General features: G+C 48.8%; 1 protein-coding gene across 4 annotated transcripts in view; it reads right to left on the bottom strand.

The window, feature by feature from the left end:
* XYLB (xylulokinase) overlaps positions 1-15,079 on the bottom strand; it is an 830,291-nt gene that overhangs the window by 212,998 nt on the left and 602,214 nt on the right. For 3 of the 4 annotated variants that reach the window (XM_069211091.1, XM_069211089.1, XM_069211090.1), the window contains one exon: positions 7,065-7,152. The exons of the other annotated variant lie outside the window; for it this stretch is intronic. In XM_069211091.1, coding sequence (XP_069067192.1) covers positions 7,065-7,152 — 88 coding nt within the window. The remainder of the gene's footprint in view (positions 1-7,064; positions 7,153-15,079) is intronic. 4 annotated transcript variants of the gene reach the window in all.

The following is a 15,079-nucleotide window of genomic DNA, read 5'->3' on the forward strand; positions in this document are numbered from 1 at the left end:
TGTTCAGAGGCACGTTCACTGTAAGTATGAGGGAGACCGTTACTGGCCTAACTAGCTCTGATTGCCTACCAGCACAATGGGGGTGGAGCAGTTGCACCACCCAAAGAAGTTCCCAGAGGATCTTTCATGCTCTCAGTGCCCACCTAGGAAGTGGCATACTTCATCACCCTCACCAGGTCATGCCAGCCAGATCATCTCACTTTCCTCAGTTCCATTTCACCAGCAGTAATCATGGGCAATACTGGGCTAACAGACCTCACAGCACATAACTACCCAGTCTCACCACTAGTTCGGGGCATGGCAATCTGCCAGAAGGAGCCAATGTCTAAGTCATTTTCCTCACATGACCACGTAGCCCGTGTGCCACTGGATTTTTTCCTGGCACTCGTTCCATACATAACCTCACTTACTCTCTACCTTAGGGCCCAGGCTGCTACCAATATCACTGCACCCGGGCTCCTCCCCAAGTGCCCAGACAAGAAATGGTTGTGTCTTGTACGCCTCCATTGAGGAGAAGAGAAGTGGGACTCCTCATCAGCATTGGTCGCACACCTGCAGAACCATCACCAGTTGTTTCTGTGTGATCATAATTGCCACAGCATACTATCTTTTGCTTTTATGAGGATGAATGGTGGATAGGTATTGCAGATTGTGTGATGTGCCGGCAGATCCCGTTTTCTAAACAGCCATCTTGGTAACTGGCTCGGTGGCGCCCTACATTTCTTTATACTGGATTCCTTCTGTTTGAGCATAAACAACATTAAAACGCATATTTTAAAATATTCAAGATAACTGCAAAATGTAACTGTCCAACACTTAATATAAATGTCTAAACCAACTATAGGTATCTCCTGAAAAATCACCTCAGTTTACACAATTTGAAATTTAAATGTCAAAGGTCTCTTGATTTTATGTACACAAAGTTTCTTAATGTTTACTACTACGTTTATCAAAGTTAGCATTTGCTCATCGAGTGAATGTGAGCTCCCATGTTCCCTCGGAAGATAATATAATTAGATCAGCTTCTCTGTCAGCAAGGGCCCTTGCAGTATTCTGCCACCTGGCCTTGCTCTTTTCCCACTACAGAATAAGATGAAACAAATTATCCACTTACATATTTTGGACAGACACTTTCCAGGAGGGGAGTTTTCAACTTACATCAAACTACTTTCTGAACCTATAGCAAGTTAACGTGTTTTTCTTCATTAATTTTCTATGGCTACAGTTAGTACACGTACCTAATAGATGGGCTTATTTGCAATACAAATTTAAGGATAATGTGTTGCTTATCTATTGTTCCTGATACTTAGGCCATCCCTTCCCTTCTGTAAAAGGACTATCAACCCATTAACATTCGCTGCTGCTACCCTAAGGACAAAATTACTAGGATTTAGACTCATGTTTTGCAGGTTAATCTCACAAAGTTCCAGCTCAACTCAATGTAGCATACCTTCTAGATCCGGCTTCATGCCATACCACTGTCAAGTTGATAAGTGCGTTCCATGAGATGAAGCATGTTAGACTTGGCATCCTTGGTGTGGCGGCATCCCCTAACTTTTTGCCTCTGTGTCCCAGGTTGTTGATGTGTGCTGGACTCTATTGTTGCTGTTTTTAATTACTCTAGGCACTTTACCACTGCTATCCAATGCCAAGGTGCAAGTGCTCCTATGTAAAATGTATGTGTAATTGGATTTCCAAGATTGGCATATTTGATTTACTGGTAAGTCCCTAGTACAGTTGTGCAACCCACCTTAGTAGCCCTGTAAACATGGCTCAGAACTGCCACTGCAGTGTCTGTGTGTGCAGATTTTAACTGCCAATTCGACTTGGCAAGTGTACCGACTTGCCAGGCATAAACCTTCCCTTTTCTTACACGTAAGACACCCCTAAGGGAGGGTGCAGTGTATGTTTAAGGTATGACATCATCTAATGTGTTATATATGTCCTGACAGTAAAATACTGCCAAATTCGGATTTCACTGTTGCAAGGTTTACATGGGGGCTTCCTTCAAATATGATTAAAGCGTAGATTTCCTTTGGGAGCAGATAGACATGTGGAGTTTGGGGTCTCTGAGCTCACAATTTAAAAATACATCTTTTAGTAAAGTTGGTTTTAAGATTGTGTGTTTGAAAATGCCACTTTTAGAAAGTGGGCATTTTCTTGCTTAAACCATTAGGTGACTCTGCCTATTTGTGGATTCCCTGTCTGGGTCAGGTTGACAGTTGGGCTGTTTGCACCTCTCTCTAGACAGTGACACAAAGGGAGCTGGGGTGTAGCCTGCATGTCCTGATGAGCCACCTGTGCTAGGAGGGAGGGCAGGAGTGGTCACTTACACCTGAAAAGGCTGTGCCTGCCCTCACACAATGCAGTCTCCAACCCCCTGGTGTGTGTCTGGGGCCTGGCCTGGGCAAGGCAGGATTTCACAAACAAGAGAGACTTTCCTTTGAAGTAAGCCTACTTCAAAGGCCAACATGGGTATAAGATAGGTACCCCAAACCACAGACTTTAGATCACTTCTGGACATTAAGAGGAATCTCTGCCTGGAGAAGATCTGAAGAGCTGAGGAGAAGTGCTGCCCTGCCTGTGACTATGCTTTGTGGAGCTATCCTGCAGTTGCTGCTTCTGCCTGTGCAAGGGGACAAAGACTGGACTTTGTTGTGCATTCCTGCTTGTGAAGAAATATCCAAGGGCTTGTCCTGAGCTTGCCTCCAGTTGTTGAAGTCTCAGGGCCATCAAAGACTTCTCCTGCCAGGAACCTGGACTCTCTGCTGAGACTCCTGACCTGCCAAGTGGTGCCCTATCCAGTTCCTGGAGCCTTGACAGGTGAAGCTGGCAGACCAAAATTGAAAATCCATGCACACACCGCCGTGCGGGGAAAATATCGACGTACCCTCCTAGACACGGCTGAAAAACGATGCCCTGCCGGCTTTGCGGCAGAAATCGGCACTCCACCGGCATCACGGCTGGAAGATCAACGCACGCAGCTGGAGAAATGACGTGCAACACCCGCTGATGGAGGCTGATAATATCGCAACCCACTTAACGTGGTTTTGTTGATACCGTGCGGCAGGATTTTCGACGCAAACCTTGCTGGGCGCGGGAAAATGACGCAAAGCCTGCCCGGACCTGAGTTCTTGCCCGGATCGACGCATCGCTCTCCTGCGGAGAGGAAAAACGACGCACGCCGGCCCGACCGGAGGAGGAGAAATGGCGCACGGTCTCGCTTGCGGGTGAGAAATCTAGCTATGCTAACCTTTTTCGACGCACACTCGCCCGTGCGTGTCATTTTGGCGCTACCCAGGTACTTTTCAAAGCTAACAGCGTTCTTACTGTTTACAAAATGATTTAAGACTCTTTTGCTTTTAAAATTAATAACTTGATTTGTGTATGTTGGATTTTTGTCGTTTTGGTCTTGTTTTGTTTAGATAAATATTATCTTATTTTCTAAACCTGTGTTGTGTCATTTTGTAGTGTTTTCACTGAGTTACTGTGTGTTTTGGTACAAATACATTACACTTAGACTCTGTGCCAAGCTACCAAGGGGGTGAGCAGTAGTTAACTAAGGGTGATTCTCCTTTACTCTGACTAGAGTTAGGGTCCTTGCTTGGACAGGGGGAAGACCCCATTTCTATCAAAGCCTTTGATACATTCATGAGTTTTAAAAAATGCCCTTAGGTGAAGCTTCCCGCATCAGATAAGTAAGTGAAAGCAGTCTCAGTTTCTACCTAACCACACTGGCAGCCCTGACTCATGCCTTTTGATGAAAGGATCAGCTCAAGGCAGTGCTTAATTTGAGCTGGTGGTTTCCAGTGCTCGGTACCAGCACTTAATTCTCAACACAGCACTGTAACTCTGTTTGTCTTATTTATTTATGAGCATGACAATAATTGTTTATTAATAAAATATGCATTGAAAATGGCTTAATACCTGCATCCCAAGTGATTATGATAGGGTTTAGGGCCTGGAATAGTCTGGATTGTCACACTTGTAGGAGTGTGACGGTTACTAGTTGTGTTGGTACTGCCATTGGCAGCAATGTCAGGGGCAACAGGTGGTGCAGGCTGCCGTGGCCTCCTGAAGAAAGCCCTGACACTTATTATTATTTTTATTTCATTTTTTACAAATTAAACACTGCTCAATGCATACTAATACTAACTTGAGTATCCCTGTGTATTGGAGAGATGTTATCTTGGATTTAGGAAGGTTTGCTTCCATGACAGAGGATGGGAAAGACCTCTAAGTTTGGAAAGGGTGTCTTCCACCTTAGCTGTCAGACCTGTACTGTCTACACACATCAGGCAGCAAAGCAGAGCCAACAATTAAGACATCGCCCCCACACTTTTTAAATAGGCATCAAGGTCACTGATAGGTAAAACAGACAAAGACTCAAAACACATCCTTGCATGCCCCCATTGTGTTCAGTGATGGCCTATATTACTGTCCAATCTGCACATGGTGTAGCCTATTTATATTATCAAAGGTGGCTGGGAAAAACACTTTCTTTTATGACCATGTACCACTGGATTATCAAGTCCAAAAAAACGACTGGTCAACAGTGGATTTTTCACGTTGGCAGCCTGCCTCTGCCCTTGTGATCTTGCTTGCATTGAGAAAATATTCTAAGTACCTCTGTAACATTTTGTTAAACAAATTTAAAAGCACATTTATCAAAAAGTAATGCAGCACAGCAACTCATCTTGCTGTGCTGCGTAACAGGGAAAGGGCAGGAATGTGTTGTATCTAACATTACACAGTGCATTCCTGCCTTTTGCTACCACTGGTGCACAATGTGCTGCCTTGCACCAATGCAGGCACTCTTGCACCCACAGAATTGCCAGTGTTGTTAGAAACGGGGTCGCTAGTTGGCAGAGGTTTGCACTCTGTTCAAATAGGGATCACAATCTTAGTAATGTCAAGTAAGATACACACTAACCTATGCTCCTCCTCTGGTAATTTGGCACAGAGCAGTCAGCTAAACTAAAGAGTCAATGTGTAAAGTATTTGTGGGCACACACAGTAACACAGTGAAAACACCACAAAAGGATTCCACACCAGTTTAGAAAACACAAGTCATTATGAATCCTCAAAGAAGTCAATGGCTCCAACCAGAACAATCTGGTAGCGCTGGACCAGTGCAAATCCAAATGTGCAGTCCAACCGCAATGGAGCATGGACTGGGTACAGGAGCCACGCAGACCCGCTGACAGTACCTTTGTTGCGTCGATGCTTGGTGACGATGCATTGATTCAGAGGAGCGGATGCGTCGCACTTGCAGGCGATGCATAGTTTTTCTGATCGGGCAACGTCAAAGTCCAGAGGAGAGGAGTACTGGTTCCGATGCATCGGTGGAGCATCGGCTAAGCCAGGGTTAGGTTGTAAGTCGGGGTTGTTGCATCACACTGTCGGCGAGCGGTGTCTGGGGCTTTGGTGCAGGCCGTGGCAAAGTGGCATTTCTGCATCTAGATATGCAGGTTCCAAGTGACGCTACAGTGTCATTGCATCCTGTCTTGTGTGGCAGCACCACACACTTTCAAGGGCCCATGACTGGATTTGGCACCAGTTGACAGAGCAGGACTCGCATTAGAGCAGTCCAGGTGCTGGTGGCAAGATGCAGGTGAAGTCTTTCATGTCCCTGAGACTTCAGAAACAGGAGGCAATTCAGTCAGGCCCTTGGAGAAACTATAGATTTCAGGATGCAGAGAGTTTGATCCAGTCCTCTCACTCCGAGGGAAGAAGCAGCAGAGAGAAGGCCTACATAGCAGACAAAACAGCCCAGCAGTCCTTCTTACTGGTAGAATGTGCTCAGACTAAAAGTGTTCCTTGCATATGGTGTCATAAGCTCAGTACTTACACCCAAATGTGCCTTTGAAGTGGGGGAGTCTTCAAAAAGTGGTTTTGAAGTGCCCCAGTTCCCTTTCAACCCAATCTTGTCTGCCAGGAGGTCTGTGGGGGGTTATTAGCTCTTTGAAGTGTCAGTGAGAGCCCCTCCACCCTTCCTGCCCAAGAAGACCCATTGGTATCCAGGGCAGTTGAGGATCCTGTGTTTATGGCTGTCTGTATGGAATGCACAAAGGGAGCTGTCACCTAATGTCACACAGACCAGACATGGAGTGGAGGCAGGCTAAGACACAGAATGGTTAAAGTAAGAAAATGCTGACTTTCTAAAAGTGGCATTTTCAGACTTGCCATTTAAAAACCACCTTTACAAAAATATGCCTTTTTAAATTGTGAGTCCGCAGGCACCAAATTCCATTTTTCTATCTTTTCACATTTAGAAATTACACTTAAAAGATGTTTTAAGGCAATCCCCAGACTAACATATGGGAGAGAGTGTCCCTGCAATAGTGAAATAACTAATTTAAGAGTTTTCACTACCTCGACATGATAAACTTAAAAGTACATGTCCAACTTTTTAAATACACTACACCCTACCCTTGGGGCTATCTAGGGGCTAACTTAGGGGTGTCTTGCATGTAAGAAAAAGGAAGGTTTGGGCTTTGCAAGTGGGCACACTTGCCAGGTCGAAATGTCAGTGTAACCTGCATGAACAGGCTCTGCAATGGCAGGCCTGAGGCATGTTTGAAAGGCTACTTCTGTCGGTGGTGCAATGTGCGCTGCAGGCCCACGAGTAGCATTTCATTTACAGGCCTTGGGTATATAGTATACCACTTTACAGGGGGCTTACAGGTAAATTAAATATGCCTGCCAAACATGTGTAAACCAATCATACCAAGTTTTAATGGAGAGCACATACACTTTAGTACTGATTAGTGGTGGTAAAGTGTCCACACAAGAACGTCAGAAAAATAGGAGGATAGAGGCAAAAGGTTTTGGAATAACCCTGTAGAAAGCTTAGTACTGTGCACAAACGGACCTGGCAACACAGAATAGGAAAATTGGTTCATCTTTATCCAGAAAACTGTGGTGTTCCATCCAAACAGTATAGTGATGCTAGGAGAGTGTGTGAAATTATTTTCTCTGATTCTGAAGTCACAAGAGTGCAATTCATTGGACAGCAGAGTATAGTTTCAGGAATTTGTTTCTACATTGTTACTGGGTCTTACCGTGAATTGCTCTGTAAGCACAACCCAAGGAAGCTGAATTTGCTGTGTCGATAGTATACACAGGTGCACCAAACACATCAGAGAGGACCTAAAAAAAAGTACAATATCAGAGAAAGTGAAAACCAACATTCATAAAAGCACAAAAATAAAGGTTTACAGCAGAGAAACTACTGGCTTCAGCAATGCCAATTATGTAGCACTGAGACAATAGGAGTTATGGTTGTATCTTCAATTTTGAATTTCACATCTTTTCGGTGTTGTGATGTACCAATTATTAAAAGGCCAATCCACCATAATTTACCCTAAACTTCATTTTTTTTCTGTAATGTCACTTTTTGGTCACTTTTTGTACTCTAGCATGAATGCACCCAGACATCACGAGGCAGAAACAGGTCTTGCCTCAGGTGGGATGTCTTTGGTAGCCACCAGCCATACACAAGGCTAGATTGGCTATCTGCTATACCTCTGCTTTGCCCAAACTAGGGCTTTATTTGTAAGCTTCCACTTTGCAAACAATGAGGGTGTATTCACTTGGCACCCCTGCTTTGTCCAGCATCGTATTTGGTAGCCCACTACCCATTTCCAAGGATGGCTAGGTGTTGTGGTCCCTGTCTTGCCTAAACATTGATGTTATTTACTGCACCCTGAGCTTGCTCAAAGGTGGTGGATTTTTAAAGTTCCCCACCATACCTAATGGAGTGGGATACCTTTCCCAGTTTACTGTAACAGTGCAAATGTCTTCAGGAGTTTGGCAGTGAGTGAGGCAGTGTTAAGGGATCACATCACATATATCAGGTCACTCTCAAATGTTTGGGCAAACAAGGGTTGTTAATCACAGGAACAAAGTACTTTCTCAAGGATTACACAATTTCATAGAGTGAAATATCGGTTGTTATATTAACATATTTCACTCAGTGTGTGAATAGCCTGAGGGAGCCACAGTAAAATCCACTAATCTATTCCATGGTTTGCACGATTTGAAAGTGATTAGCAGCCCAAACAATCATTAATGCTAAGTCAGCACATTTACCTTTAGGAGTCTATTGGGTGCAGGCGATGGCATTTTATGTCTCCGTACAGACCGCTTTCCCTGTCTCTTGCAAGAGCTCATAAAAAATATATAAATAAGTCAATAGAGAGAGTTGGTTTTGAGTTAGCTCTCTTCAGCCATTGGTTGTCATATGTTTTTCCTGCTGTACCATTGCTCCGGTAGGCTGTCTGTCAACATTTACAGGATGGTTGCATTTTCCCATCTGTGTCCCTGTCAGATTTATGTGATAGATTTATGTGATAGGATCAAATAGATCTTTTTTTAAACTGTAGATGCAACATGAGTGTAGCTTGCATTTTATAGCCAGCTTGTGTTGACTCTGATAGCACAAGAACATTGCAACTAAGCCTATCATAAAATAAAGGCACAGTCTCGGTTAATTATCACCTTTGAGTCAGATTTCCGGGCGCACACAGACGATGCGTCCATTCTTTTCCATGCAGCAAGGGCTTTGCGTCGAGTTCTGGATAGCAGGCTTAAATCCTGCTTGCGATGCGGGGTTTTTTGATGACCAGGTACGATGCAGAGAAAACCTGGACGTGCAGAACAAAGTCAGAGGGTTTGCATTGATCCGGTGGCCGATGTATCAGAGTTTCTGTTGCACGGCATGCACTGCATTGATTCTTCACGTTGGAAGTTTGGCTGCGTCGTTCGGTTCAGCGATGCGTCAATTCGGTGGGTTGTGCATTGAAGTTCCGGTCGCAGCGTTGGCACTGTGTCGATCTCCACTCGGAGAGCCGGGCTGCATCCTGCCAGGTCGGCGATGCAGTGATTCTTTCACCGTGTGGCAGGCTGTGTGTCGAGTCCGGCAGGCTGTGCATCGATTTTCGCCGCACAAGGAATTTCTTTGCAGAGATGAAGTCCTTTTGGCCCTGAGACTTCAGGAACAAGAGGCAGGCTCAATCCAAGCTCTTGGAGAGCACTTCTCAGCGGAGCCAGAGGCCATCAAGGCAGCAGGGCAACAGCAAGGCAGCAGTCCTTCTCAGAACAGCAGTCCAGGTGAGTCCTCTGGGCAGCCAGACAGTTCCTCTTGGCAGGTTGCAGGTTCTGGGGCAGTGTGTCTGTCCCAAGGAGTATCTTGAAGTATCTAGAAGTGTCTAAATTTGTAGGGTCAGGGACCCGGTTTATATACCTAAAAGTGCCTTTGAAGTCGGGGATACTGCGAAGAGTGGCTTAGAAGTGAACAAGGTCCCCTTTCAGTACAATCCTGTCTGCCAGGGTCCCAGTAGGGGGTTTGGCAGTCCATTGTGTGAGGGCAGGCCAATCTCCTTTGAAATGTAAGTGTCAGACCAGCCAGCCTTCCAGCCCAGGAAGACCCATTTAGTATGCAGATGTGTGCAGGTATGACTGAGCATCCTGTGTTTGTGATTGTCTGGGTGAAATGCACAAGGGAGCTGTCAACCAGCCCAGACGTGGATTGAAGACAGGCTTTAAGGCACAGAAGGATTTCAAGTGCAGAGAAATGCTCGCTTTCTAAAAGTGGCATTTCTAAAATAGTAATATCAAATCCAACCTCACCAGTCAGCAGTATTTTGAATTACCATTATGACCATACTAAATATGACCTGTTTACCCTTTCTAATCAGAATCTACCACTCAAACAGTTTAAGAGGGCAGCCCTAATGTTAGCCTATGGAAGAAGCAGGCCCCACAGCAGTGAAAAACAAATGTAGGAGTTTTCCACTACCAGGACATATAAAACACACAGATATATGTCCTGCCTTTTACCAACACAGCACCCTGCCCCCCTGGGTTACTTAGGGCCTATCTTAGGGGTGACGTATATGTAGAAAAGGGGGAGTTTAAGGCTTGGTACTTTTAAATGCCAAGTCGAAGTGGCAGTGAAACTGCATACCCAGGCCTTGCAATGGCAGGCCTGAAACATGGTTAAGGGGCTACTTATGTGGGTGGCACAATCAGTGCTGCAGGCCCACTAGTAGTATTTAATTTACAGGCCCTGGGCACATGCAGTGCCCTTTACTAGGGACTTACAAGTAAATTAAATATGCCAATTGGGTATGAGCCAATATTACCATGTTTTAAGGGAGAAAGCATATGCACTTTAGCACTGGTTAGCAGTGGTAAAGTGTGCAGAGTCCTAAAACCAGCAAAAACAGTGTCAAAAAGTGGAGCGAGGCGGGCTAACAGACATAATAAAGTTTCTGAGCATCAACTGGAGGGAAAACAATTGCAGATTGTTGCTGCGTTGATAAAAAAAAAAGCAGCGTCCTCATAGCCTAGACTAATGGCATCTTTGGATAGACACCAAGGTGGTCATTCTGACCTCGGCGGTAAAAGGCGCCTACCGCCGGTCAGAAATCCTCCATAATTCCGCCGCGGTCGCGGTAATCCGCCACGGTCATTCTGACCCGCAGCAGCCAAACCTCCGAAAATCCGACAGCCACAACAGACCGCCAGACCAGCGGTCGGTGGAAAAGTGGAGGTGACCAAACCTCCACCGTCACGCCAACAGAAATACGCCCATGCCATTACGACCCACGAATCCACGCGGCGGTCTTTCAAACGCGGTTTTCCATTGGCGGTACACACCGCCGCGGTCAGAATACACACAAACGAACAAAACTCAGCCACATTGGACGATTTGAATTCCACACACCTGATACACATACACACACCACTCCCACACACACAATACAATATAAAACACACACCCACATCACCCACAAACCCCTTCGACCAAAATCCAAAAAGAAGCACTGAGAGACACAGCAGCGATCACAGAACACCATCACACAGAGGCACACTACACCATCACCCACACAATATCCACACACAAAACAACACACACCACCACACTCAACACACTTAACTACACATACTCCACCCCACACATCATACACACCACTCCATGGCACCCCAAAGACACCCCCGCTTCTCAGACGAAGAACTCAGGGTCATGGTGGAGGAAATCGTTCGGGTAGAGCCCCAGCTCTTCGGCACACAGGTCCAATACACCAGCATTGCCCGGAGGACGGAGCTATGGCAGAGGATTGTCGACAGGGTCAACGCTGTGGGACAGCACCCCAGAAATCGGGAAGACATCAGGAAGCGATGGAACGACCTACGGGGGAAGGTGCGTTCCATGGTATCCAGGCACAACATCGCCGTGCAGAAGACTGGCGGAGGACCCCCACCTCAACCCCCACAATTTACAACATGGGAGGAGGAAGTCTTGAACATCCTGCATCCTGACGGCCTCGCAGGAGTCGGCGGAGGAATGGATTCTGGTAAGTTGAAGCTTCAATACTGCTTCCGCCCCACCTGCATGCCAAATCATACCCCAACCCTCACCCCCATCCTCGAACCCCACACTCACCCCCATCCTCACCCCCACCCTCACCCCCACCACCATCCTCACCCCCACCACCATCCTCACCCCCACCCCCAGCACACCTATTCCCTGCCAATGTCTCACCATCACAACCCACACATCCCAAAACCTAGGCCTGCATGCGTCCACTAAGCATGGACACCCATCACCAAAGCATGCCCAATGCATATACACATCCCCCCCACAAGCCACCCTCACCAAAGCCCCCACACACGAATGCCAGCACTTGGGGACACGGGAACCCACAGATACACCCATATGGCACACATTGAAACTATAACCATACCTCTATACCCCTGCAGGACCCGACCGCCAACACACCGCCACGGAGGGCCCAGAATTCTCCACACCCCCCACCCAAGAGGCCGTCAGCGATGACAGCAGCTCTGTCGACCTGGACACTGATGACCAGCCCGGACCATCGGGGACCTCTGGACAGTCGGTTCCCCTCAGACAGCCACAGCCCACTACTGACCCAAACCCCTCTGGGAACACCAGCACAGCTCCCACCCAGCGGGCCCATGCCTCTGTCTCCAGGGCGCGTCAATCTGCGGTGTGTCTACCACTACAGGGCACCCAGGATAACCCACCACCCCAACAACAACAGGGACCTGGGGGCAGTGGTAGTGGGCACACCGGCCAGGGGGCAGAGGCCCAGGGAAACAGGGCATCTCGGAGGGCAGCCGTGCGACAGGGGGGGACGGGCCCAGGGAACCCACTCTCCACGAGGCCCTCACCACCATCATGGGAGCATACAACCGCTCCCAGGAGACGATGGCGACGGTACTGGCCAGGTTCCAGGAGATCCAGGTACTGCAGGAGGAACACTATCGGGGGTACAGGGAGGACATCAGAGCCCTCACCTCCACCCTGGTTACCATGGTAGGGCTGCTGCAGGAACTCATCAACACCAGGACGGACACTCAACAACAACAAAGGGCCCCTGCCACTAGCCTGGACCAAGAACAGCCAACCACCTCCGCCGGCGCTAGTGGACAGGAGGCCCCCGCACAACAGCAGCCCACCAGACCCCCACCTCCTGCAGGAGAAGAACCACCCCGCAAGAGGTCCCTGAGATCTCGCAAGAAGACAGAGTAGGATGTCAAAACCCCCGCCAGCAAAGGATACCACCTGATGTCATCCCACTGTCCCACATTGTCACCCTGTCCATCCTTGAACTGCACATGCTCCATCTCTCCACAGGCCTATGGACAATGCACCTGTGTGACTGTTACTCTGGACTCTGCCATGGACATTCCTTCACCATAGCCCCCACCAACATGAAACCACCCATCCCATTTTGAGCACTGAAATAAACACCTATTTTGCACAAAACTATCTGGAGTCTGGCTGTGATTTCAAAATATTGTAATTGACATGACAGTGCAAATATGTCCTTGTACATAGTGAAGTCAACAAACAGCTGCCACAAAGCTGTAGTCCATGGGGAAACGAAGCACAGGACTCGTAGTGGGAACCCCAGATCTGAAATAGGGAGGGAAAAGCCACAACTCAGTCATCATACACTGGGGCAAATAGACAGGCAGCAGAGATGCAGGAGAGTAGTTTACATTTACTGAATTATGTTTGAATTGTTACCTGTGTCCTACTGGAAGTACTGTGCAATGATTCTGTCCCTGTTGTCTGTTTCATCCCCGTCGTCTTCCTCCTCTTCACTCTCCACAGGTTCCACAGCTGCCACAACACCACCATCTGGACCATCCTCCTGCAGGAAAGGCACCTGGCGGCGCAAAGCCAGGTTGTGAAGCATGCAGCAGGCCACGATGATGTGACACACCTTCTTAGGTGAGTACATTAGGGATCCACCTGTCATATGCAGGCACCGAAACCTGGCCTTTAGGAGGCCGAAGGTGCGTTCGATCACCCTCCTAGTACGCCCATGGGCCTCATTGTACCGTTCCTCTGCCCTGGTCCGGGGATTCCTTACTGGGGTCAGTAGCCACGACAGGTTGGGGTACCCAGAGTCCCCCAATAGCCATACACGGTGTCTCTCTAGCTGTTCCATCACGTAAGGGATGCTGCTATTCCTTAGGATGTAGGCGTCATGCACTGACCCAGGGAATGTGGCATTTACATGCGAGATGTACTGGTCAGCCAAACACACCACCTGGATGTTCATGGAATGGTAACTTTTTCTGTTCCTGTACACCTGCTCCCTGTCTCTTGGGGGAACCAAAGCCACATGGGTCCCATCAATGGCACCAATGACGTTGGGAATATGTCCAAGGGCATAGAAATCACCCTTCACTGTAGCCAATTCGCCCACCTCAGGGAAAAGGATGTAGCTCCTCATGTATTTCATCAGGGCAGACAACACTCTGGATAACACCTTCGAAAACATGGGCTGAGACATCCCAGAAGCAATTCCCACTGTTGTCTGAAATGACCCACTTGCCAAGAAATGGAGTACTGACAGGACCTGCACCAGAGGGGGAATCCCTGTGGGTTGGCGGATGGGGGACATCAGGTCGGGCTCCAGCTGGGCACACAGTTCATGTATAGTGGCACGGTCAAGCCGGTAGGTCAGGATAATGTGGCGTGCTTCCATTGTCGACAGGTCCACCAGCGGCCTGTACACGGGAGGATTCATCCGTCTCCTCGCCAAACCCAGCGGACGGTGCCTAGGAAGGACAACATGGAGCACACAGTCAAGCAACCCACAGGTACGTACTCACAGCTTGCACAGTAAACGATTCTCTATGCAGTGAATGGCGTGTCTGAGTGGCTATGCAAGGCCTAGGCCTGTGTGACGCAGTTGAAATTGAGCCATGTGGACCCTCGAAATGGCGGCTGCCTGACCTGTGAAGTGTGACAATGGGATGTGAGGTCAATGCGCTGGCGTGGCACACCGCGGCGGTCGGCGGTCGAAGACCGCGGCGCGAAGCCGCATTGGTTAACATTGAAGCCTATGGGTTTCAGGAGCCAATGGCGAAGGGCGCCGGCGGTGGCGGTACGAACCGCCGCGGGCGTGACCGCCATTTTCTATCTACTTATTCACTCGCAACTTGAACTTTCACAGGAGAGGACCTATACTGCAAGTGTTGCTGTGACCTCGGTCTGGAAGGGACAATGGCTGCTGCGCCTGGGGAAAGGGCCCCTGCATTCACTGGAGAAGAGTTGGAGAAACTTGTGGATGGGGTCCTCCCCCAGTATGCGCTACTCTACGGTCCTCCAGACCAACAAGTGAGTTTAATTCAATATGGATTTGGGGCCATTGGCTGGCTTGGGGGCCTGGCGGGGGGCCTGGCGGGGATGGGGGGCATGTTGGGCCTGGCGGGGGGGCCTGGCGGGGGGCCTGGCGGGGATGGGGGGCATGTTGGGCCTGGCGGGGGGGCCTGGCGGGGATGGGGGGCATGTTGGGCCTGGCGGGGGGCCTGGTGGGGATGGGGGGCATGTTGGGCCTGGCGGGGGGCATGGCGGGGGGCCTGGCGGGGATGGGGGGCATGTTGGGCCTGGCGGGGGGCATGGCGGGGGGCCTGGCGGGGATGGGGGGCATGTTCGGCCTGGCGGGGGGCATGGCGGGGGGCCTGGCGGGGATGGGGGGCATGTTGGGCCTGGCGGGGATGGGGGGCATGTTGGGCCTGGCGGGGG

This window comes from Pleurodeles waltl, chromosome 10 (genome assembly GCF_031143425.1).
Source record: "Pleurodeles waltl isolate 20211129_DDA chromosome 10, aPleWal1.hap1.20221129, whole genome shotgun sequence".
Classification (NCBI taxonomy): Eukaryota; Metazoa; Chordata; class Amphibia; order Caudata; family Salamandridae; genus Pleurodeles; species Pleurodeles waltl.